General features: G+C 37.2%; 1 protein-coding gene across 2 annotated transcripts; it reads left to right on the plus strand.

Moving 5' to 3' along the window:
• Positions 1-5,868: 5,868 nt before the first annotated feature.
• On the plus strand, positions 5,869-6,521 carry LOC6548585. Of its 2 annotated transcripts, none has more exons than XM_001973913.3 (3): positions 5,869-6,057; positions 6,111-6,292; positions 6,357-6,521. In XM_001973913.3, exons 1-3 carry the CDS (start codon positions 6,007-6,009, stop codon positions 6,484-6,486), a joined length of 363 nt encoding a protein of 120 aa, XP_001973949.1. In that variant the 5' UTR covers positions 5,869-6,006; the 3' UTR covers positions 6,487-6,521. The 2 variants fall into 2 exon arrangements, with proteins under 2 accessions (XP_001973949.1, XP_015012007.1); XM_015156521.2 differs by having other exon boundaries at positions 5,870-6,057; positions 6,341-6,521.
• Positions 6,522-9,166: the final 2,645 nt, after the last annotated feature.

The raw sequence follows: 9,166 nt of genomic DNA on the forward strand, positions 1-9,166 counted from the left end.
GCTATAGACAACACATCTGGACCAATTAGTTGCCTTAAGCATGGAACACTTTATTAGTTATATTCCACGAAAGACGGAGAACGCATGTTAGTTTTCTAAAAAAATACACATAAATTGGACACAACACTAAATTCCTAGAACTATACATAAAATACCAATATACATTAAAAAGTGCATACCTTGAAGACTACTTTTAATTTAGTTAAATTTTCTGGACCAATTTTACACGTGTGGCACAACATAAAGCTACTAAATATTTTGGCTCAAATTTCTATTTAGAAATTAGTTGTTCGCTAGCTAACTTTTAAAAGCTCTCATAATGCTTTAATGGCACTTTTAATTAAAAATTTTTTAATGCATTAGTTCGCTTGAATTAAAATAAGAAAACACGATATATTATATTAACATCGACAACTCGACTTTATGCCAAAAAGAATCGAATTCTTGACCACATGGTTTTTTTGTTTTTTTTAATCCAATTTTAATCGATATGCCAAAAACATTTTAGAATCGTTCATTTTAACAGCCACTTCAATTTTGCAATTTCTATCGATATGCCAAAAATATTTTTGCCGCGCGCACTCGTACGACTACAAGCCGTCCAACTCTAACGCGTTTCCGACCCTATAACGTTACATATTCTAATCAGAATAAATAGCCGAGTTGATCTAGCCAATCTATCCTTCCATCCAGCTGCTGCTGATGATGTTAGTAGTTCTATTTTTTTGGATAGTTTAATATTTATTTTTAGGTAAGCTAAATATATCACATAATTTTATAATTTTTTACTACACATTAGTACATACTACACATTAGAAATCCTCATTCGTTATTTAACTAATGTTGTTAATTACGTAGGTATTTTTGCGGATACACCTAATATTTTTATTTTCAATAGGTGATTTTATTAAGTCTACTTAAGTAGTTAAGTAGTTCCTTCGATAGGATATTTAGTTGTATCCTACCTACTGCGCCAGTTCTGTTTTTGCTTCAATGTATTTAGTCAAAAAGTGTGTTTCGTTACGGTTGCGGCACCAAGAATGTTTATAAGCCGCGCTGTTGTAAGTGTAATCTTTCGGAAAACCGGTCCAATAAACCAACTGTAGACAAATCCTTACCCAGCCATCATCAAAGTAGCTTCCCAGACCTTGTCCTCTATAACCAGCAGAGAAGTCTGTAAGATGATCATAAGATGATCTAATTACTTATTTGGTAATTTAAATACTTTATACATAAAGATTGGTTGTGGAAATTCAAGCTTGCTGAGAGAATCATGGATGAGTTTTTAGAAGAACTAGACGTTGTTTCGCCTGTCGACGCAGAATCGGAAAAACAAGTTTTTATATTTCTATTCAGTTTTGTTGGATATTCTGCATGATAATGTACACATGACTGACAGTATTAAATTTAATAATCTACGAAAATTATGTTAAATCCATTATTTCAAAAGTCACACATCATTAAAGAAATGTACCACACATGGTTACCTACTACAATATCTTGGGTCCCTGTGCAGTAGCTGTGGAACAAGCGTTCATAATTTTATATAGATGTATGTATGTTAAATAATAGGTTGGCAAATATCTCCCTTCCGCTTTTTAGCTCTTTATTCAATGTTTTACAAAAAGTGTTACAGTGATCGGATTTAGTTCAAATATGCGCAGTTTTTTTCGATAATCTGTTTCCATCTAGACGGCAACTTCATAATACCTCCCTCGTAGAAGCCCCCCTCCTTATTTGCGAAGAACTCGGACAGCCACTTTTCACAAGCCTCTTTTGAGGTCAACTTTACACCACCAAAAAAAAGTGGTAAAGATTATACATGGTTACGAAAAGTTCATCTACTATCAGATGACACGAGGTTACTTTATCCTAATGAGGCTAATGCTAAAATATACATTTTGAGAAGTATACATAGCCAATTCAACGCCGGAGGTCAGGTTTCCGTACGTAACTTCTCTCAGAGCAATGCTAGCAAACAATTCAGCCATAAATTACCTCGAGTATTCCTCACAGCGACGGTAACAAGAAAACTCAGTCCTGCGTAATATGAGTTTTCCAACTAAAACGGTAGAAACTAGGGTGTATATCAAGTAAAGAATATTTAAATAAAATAGAAAAAAAGTAAAATCGGCCTTTTTTCAGATTACGATTCCATCCTAAAATCTTGAACATAATCTGTGGTTCTAATGGCCAGTATACTAAACGTAGAAATGTCATACATTATTTCGAACTCTTACAAACGTACATCAGCTAAGGGTGAAAGCATTTCGAAAGTGGGAGCTTTAAAACTAACTATTCGTTCCGAAACCAATACTGTAAAGGGTAGAAATCATTAAATTTAACATATATTTTACATCTATATAAAATTGTGAACGCTTGTTCCACAGATACTGCACAGTGACCCAAGATCTTGTAGTAGGTAACCATGTGTGGTACATTTCTTTAATGATGTGTGAATTTTGAAATAATGAATTTAACTTAATTTTCCTGGATTATTAATCATGCGTCATGCACAATATCCAACAAAACTGAATATAAATTTAAATTCAAACAATAATTAAATTTAAATAACAAATTTCTTTGTTATTAAAATTATAACATGACACTTTTGAAGTAAAATCTGAGTCCGTCTAATTACATAATGCCATAGGAATTATCGGGGTACATTCGGGGTAATGCAAGCCATGTGCCATTACCATGGTAGGGCAGGTATAGAACGCGCGATAACTAATAATTGAATCACGCCCCGGTAATTGAGGGTTAGTTCCTTCTATCATCTATGCCGTTCGGGGATAATTCTTGTTATATTTTGCATGTTTGACATGATTAGAGTAGAGTCAGGAAAAGCACTTACTTTTTTAAGAGAATAGTGAGTAAGGGAACATAGGAATAAGAAAACCCCGACCCCATAACCAGCGAGCTAGGCGCAGAGCGTAGCATAGTGCACTGAAACTTCGATTCCCTCTCCAAACGAGGCGGTAACCGGGAAATCAATCGACAGCCGTACCATTACATTATAGTAGGCAGAATTATTCGGAACGAAAAGGATCACTATATCATATAGCAACAAAGAAAAAATCGCAAAAAAACTCTTGGGCGATTTGTGGGCATTAGAGTAGGTGTGAAAACTTTTTTGTGGTAATGTTATGAAACAAACTTGTGCAGTGTAGGCGTCACAAGAGTTGGCATATCTTATCTTGACGTCGACGGGGCTACTGATCCTTAAGAATATATATCTAGTACAAAAGTGTTTTGTTTAATGTTCAAAAGTTTTGAGTTAAGTCCAAAAGTACATGGGTTTTATTTGTCAAATGTTCGAAATAGTCCGCAGACTGCTGCATCAGCATATGGTTTTGTTTGGCGGATGCGAAGCTGAACTTTTCGGTTCTTTAGCCGGGGCTCAGTTAAAGGCGTGGATGCTTATGGTGCAGCAGGGTAACTCCTCCATCCCCAGTTCCAAACGATGGCCATAACGAATGTATGGATGGCATTCGGTAGTTGGTGATCCTCGTGCACATAGATTATGTGATTTGTTCGCCGGTGCAGTCATAAGATTATTGCTAGAGCCATCACCAGACCGAGCAGGATGTAGTGGGTCCAGGTGTGTCATGATCGGTTCTAAATGAAGTTTTTCCCGGCTGAGCACTGCAACGAACCGATTTTTATTGGTCTGCTCGCTACGTGCGGCTAGCTCAGAAGATTCTGTGTGTTCGTCCCACAATGTTAATATTTAACGTGATCACACAGTTACCAATAACAACACTCTGCAGTTCTTGCTTCCTTGACCTTTATTTGTCTCGTTTTACACTTTGATTTGATTTTCACGGCTTGGTTTCCGCTGTCTTGTCGCTCTCTGTTCTTGTGGACTCTCGTTCTCCAATTGACTTCCAGATTCTTTTTCTCCAAACTTTTTGTCTACAGATTCTGCTTCTCCAAACTTTTTTTTTCACACTGTACTGTTACTGTAGTACAGTAACGGTACTACGATCTGATTTGTTGCGTAACTGGCAAAAGGCAGACCCTCCTTTTGCCGAAAAGTAGGCACGGTAACTTGACCATTCTTGATTACGTTTTTAATGTTAGTTAAGCCTACTATGTTAGATATTTCACCTACTGGTGGATTTTAGAAGTCAGAGTAGGGGTCGGCTTAAATTAACGTTATTTCTTAACAAAAAACTAATTTCGTCATACCTCGGGCAGCCTCATAATCCGCTGCCCAGCATCGGGGAATACTTATTTCTACCATAAGTGCCAACTCCTAGAGGATAAGTGTTGTGCTGTTGACCCAAAGAATTTTTGTACGGCCAGGAATTACAGGTGGCACCTATAAATTATTTGAAGAATGAAACTTCAGGCCAGGATAGAAGGAGGCTAAAAAAGTAATAGAAAGGGGGGTGTATGCAAGAAGCACAGATCAGCAAATCCCGAAACAAGAGTCACCGACTCATCTCATCATTTAAATATTTAAATTCTATTGAAATTCTACATACTTTTAATTTAACATTTCCTACATCGCTCCCGCTATGTAGACTGTTTGTTAAGCAGAGCAGAAAGCAAGAAGTTCAGTTTAAATTAATATTTAAGAGAAAGGTATAATGATATAGGGCAATTCCCTTTCCCTTCCTTCTTGTTTTATCATTTATCATCTTTTATTTCGCTTTAACGCGAAAGCCCGTCAATGCTGGGCCTAAGCGCAGAATTATCAAATAGAAGAAAGAAAATTTACCGCAGTAGAGAGCGGCTCAAAACAGGGGCAAAAAAAAGATAAGGCGGCACTTCTCTTCCTCACACAAACTACGTGAAGCGTTTCATCGCGGGATGCAACAGAGTGAGTTGAACAATTAAATAATTACAAATGGCCCCAATATATTTTTATAACCGTTACTCGTTCAGTAAAAAAAGGTTATACTAGATTAGTTGAGAAGCATGTAACAGGTAGAAGCAAGTATTTCCGACTTTGTAAAGTATATATTATATTATAAAATTCATGATCAGGATCAATAGTCATGTCCGTCCGTCTGTCTGTGTGTCCGTATTAACGTCGAGATCTCCGAAACTATAAAAGCTAAAGCTCTACCGCCCACAAACCGCCCAAAACTGCCACGCCCACATTTTTGAAAAATGTGTTATTTTTCACTTTTGAATATATCTTGTAAATTTTTATAGATTTGCCAAAAAGAAATTTTGCTACGCCCACAAACCACCCAAGGCTGTCACGCCCACAATTTTTAAAAATGTTGCAATATTTTTTTCCCTTTTTTATATATCTTGTAAATTTCTATAGATTTGCCAAAAAACTTTTAAAAAAATGTTAAGCTTTATTTTCATTTAATTATTTTTTCCCAATTTCTACCGATATTCCAGAAAATTTTGATATTTCTCATTTGCACTAGCTGAGTAACGGGTATCTAATAGTCGAGAATCTCGACTATAGTATTCTATCTTGTTTTAAATAGTTTATATTTTGAATTGATCAAATTCGTATTCTTATAATCAGCAACTGTTCGTATTTTATACACTCTGTTTTTTTTTAACATATAATCACTGCAAGGGTATAAAAACTATGGCTTGCCGAAGTCAGATTCCTTCATTTTTAAATTGATATAATTACAAACATATATAATTTCAATATATTTATTGAAAATGTACTTAATACGGAGACAGTCTATTCGGAGTGATACGTTTATCACAAACGATAAACGGTAGTATTTGCTTTATAAACCGTTGGCCCATTTATGTACGTGGTAGTATAAGTTCTTTACTTTTTTGAAATTGAACACAAATTTTTAATATTTAAAGTTTTATCCCTTTTTCTTCATCATCATATCTATGGAAAAAATGACATTTGATTTTTTACACCTAACAAGCATTTTATGAGTTTTTTCCAGTTTCATTTCAGGTTTCGGATTGTTAACATCTCTCAAAAAAACACAAAAAAATTTTAAAAATTGTAAAAATTTTTAAGGAAAGCCAAGTTAAATATTTTTTTCTAAATTTGTAGCAATGGAGTACGGAAATAGTATGCAATACGATGGTTATAACCAAGGTGGTGAGGTAAGTATACAACAAAGTTTTTATTTATGCGCAAAGAATTTTTGCTTTTAAAGGGATTTGAAATGTTCTACAACCCAACGAGCAATGGAAATGGATATAGCCAGCAGCAGAGTAATTGCGGACAAGGGTCTACAAATTTTAATGGCGGTTCCGCATCTCTTGGAGGTCCTGGGTACCGCAGTCCCTTACGATACACAAAAATGCTTCGTGAAATGAACTCTCGAAACGGGCTTTAGTATGTATATCTACAATGTATTCCTGGAATTGATGTATCCGTTTTTAGCTCTCCAATGGAACAGCAGCGGAGCAGTGGCCAAGGTGATTACTATAATACCTTGCCTGGACTTGGCGGCTCAGAAGGTCAAGCTTACCAATCGCGAGGCAATGGAAACCCGTACTTATAAATTATTAAGCCCATACAGTTCGTAGAAATTGTTAGTAAAATTTTTTGGTAGCAAAGCAAACATTTTTTGAAATGTGTAAATTATTATTTATTTCAATTGATTGATAGTTCAATTGATTTCGTTCCGATAAATCTCAGTGCTGCGACTTTGTTGTGCTTTTCTTTAATGTGAATTTTTTTTTTTGCCACGTTTACCTGCCATCACGACATCGCTTGCCGGTATATTGATGACGAAGTAAAGGAGACTAATGGGAAAAAAGAGAATGCTCTAGGCGAGAGACTATCAGATACCACTTACTCAGCTAGTGGAAGGGCCAACGAGAAATTTCAACATTTTCTGCTACGCCCACACTTTTTTTAGTCCTTTAAATTTATATCGATTTGTCAGGAAACTTCTTGTCATTCCCGTTACTGGTAGAGTAAAAGGGTATACTAATTTTTAATTCTATTTTTAGGTTTTTATGCTCTCAATTTTACGCGACAGAAATTATTGCCGCGACCAAAAAAGTGGCTGCATAGTGCAAAATCAATTGTCAGATTCTATTACAATACAGAGTATAACCCTCGTTCCCGCCCACATACGACCGCACTCGCTAGCATTTACACAAACATTTTTTTTTGCCCGGTACTCGTAGAGTAATGAAAACTATATAACAGGTAAAGGTAGGTGTTTCCGACCATATAAAGTATATATGTTCTTGATCACGATCAATAGAGTCGATCTGGCCCTGTCCGTCCGGCCGTATTAACGCCCTGATCTCAGGAACTATAAATGCGCAATAAATGTTGATCCCATCTTTAGTATTTTCTGTGCTGGTCTTTAAAGCATCAGTGGTTTGCTTTTGGTATCCTTCAGCGGATTGCTTGGGGTACAACTAATTTGTTGCCGTTGGTCGTTTTGCGTAGAAGTCTACTCGCTTCAACGTAGTCTGCTTTTACTTGAACTCTTCTCCTTTGTTCTGAATACTTCAAATATCTGTGCCAGTATTGGGTCTTGCTTTTGCATCGCATTCATCCAATTTTCATCCGTTGGTACAATCGTCTGCTACTGTGTGAGATTCTTCTCCGCGTGGTAGCGTTGGTTGTCTACTCATGCCATCCACGTGTGGCACATCCGCTGCTGGTCGATTTTTACAAGTGAAATCTAACTCTTGTAGTTTGATCCACCATCTTGCTATTGGTGGCTGTAGCTCTGTTGATTCCTTCAGAGTCACCACCGCTTAACAATCTGTCACCACCAGAAAAGATCCCAGTAAATATATACGGAATCTTTCTAGTGTCTCCGTAATTGATAATATTTCTAGTATACTCGAATCAGTGTGTACATCATGATATATCGTTGGGTCGTACAGGGTCAACACCGGCTTCAATGCTAAGGCTTCCTTTTGTCGTTGAAACGCCTGTTCCTGATATTTTCCCCATACGAACTCCACATCCTTTTTCAATAATTTGCTCAATGGATAAGCAATCATTCTGTACTCCTTGACAAATTTTCTGAAGAATCCTGTAATTCCCAGGAATCTGAGTACTTCTGTTTCATTACTTGGCCTTTGATATTCGTGGTGCACTCAGTCTTCTCGTTGCCTGGCTTAATCCAATTACTCGTGATAACATGACAAGGTCACCTTCGTTTTTATAAAAGCGCATTTGGATGGGCGCAGAGTTATGCCCGCCAACTTTACAGCATACAGAAATTCCTTTAATATAATTAGTCATTCTTCGACCGTCTTAGATGCAATTATGGCTTCGTCCACATAATTGATAATACTCCGTTGGTGTTTCAGTTCTCGTATGATCTCCGTAATGACTTCTTGGAAGACCATAGCTGCATTTAGTCCAGCTTTTCTCGTCCATCGGTACCTGGTAGTAGCCAGAGGTCAGCGTCGTAAAGTATATGTTTCCGGATAGCTTTGCCAATTGCTCCTCTACTATTATGGTAACTGCGCCTAGAGCCCGATAGTCCACGCACAGCCTCCGTTCGCCGTTTGCCCTTGGCGCCAAAATTGCTGATGCTGCATGCGTTGACTTGCTTCTTTTAAATTTTCCGTACTTCAGTAAGTCGCCAATTATCATGTTCATTATCCTTCTTTGGGCAAACGGCACTTGATATCGCCGCTCCAAGATGGCATTTTTAGTGAATACCTCTATATCCACCGTCGCCGTTTTGCACCTGCCAATTTTTGGCAAAACATTCTTCATAGCGTTTTAACAGATCGCTCACCTGTTCCTGGTCGGGGTCAAGGTCCGTATTAACATTAAACCCGACCCGATTCTTCGGAAACCAGCATTTCCTGATCGTAGCAAATGACATCTCTGCCCACCATGATATCATATGGTAGGACTTCGTTTGGTACCACCAGAATTTGTGTGAACAATCTCAGTTTGCCACAGACAAACTTTGATAAGATGCACTCCTTTGATTCTGCCACTGCTGCTTCTTTAATGAGTGTGTTATCGCTGCCCGTGTCGATGAACGCTTCAAGCTTTTGACCTCCAATCAGAACTGTTTTCATTATTGGTGGATACTCCTTATGTTTTGACTCATGCAACCGTTGATGGTTATTTCACCTTGCAATCCTTTTCATTATGCCCAATCCTAGAGCATTTTGCCGCAAAGTGGCAAAATTATTGCAGTTATAACATTTAATTGCTTTTATTTTGCCATCAGCATCGTTGTTTTGCTTTTCGTTCTATTGTTTTTGCTGT

This window comes from Drosophila erecta, unplaced genomic scaffold, assembly GCF_003286155.1.
Source record: "Drosophila erecta strain 14021-0224.00,06,07 unplaced genomic scaffold, DereRS2 tig00000246-arrow-arrow-pilon, whole genome shotgun sequence".
Classification (NCBI taxonomy): Eukaryota; Metazoa; Arthropoda; class Insecta; order Diptera; family Drosophilidae; genus Drosophila; species Drosophila erecta.

What these genes read in the sequence shown, in the direction of transcription:
- LOC6548585 (XM_001973913.3), top strand. Translation starts at nt 6,007, where the DNA reads ATGGAGTACGGAAATAGTATGCAATACGATGGTTATAACCAAGGTGGT. An exon ending in GTTATAACCAAGGTGGTGAG is followed by an intron (nt 6,058 to 6,110) that starts GTAAGTATACAA and finishes TTGCTTTTAAAG; the next exon opens with GGATTTGAAATGTTCTACAA. An exon ending in AACTCTCGAAACGGGCTTTA is followed by an intron (nt 6,293 to 6,356) that starts GTATGTATATCT and finishes CCAATGGAACAG; the next exon opens with CAGCGGAGCAGTGGCCAAGG.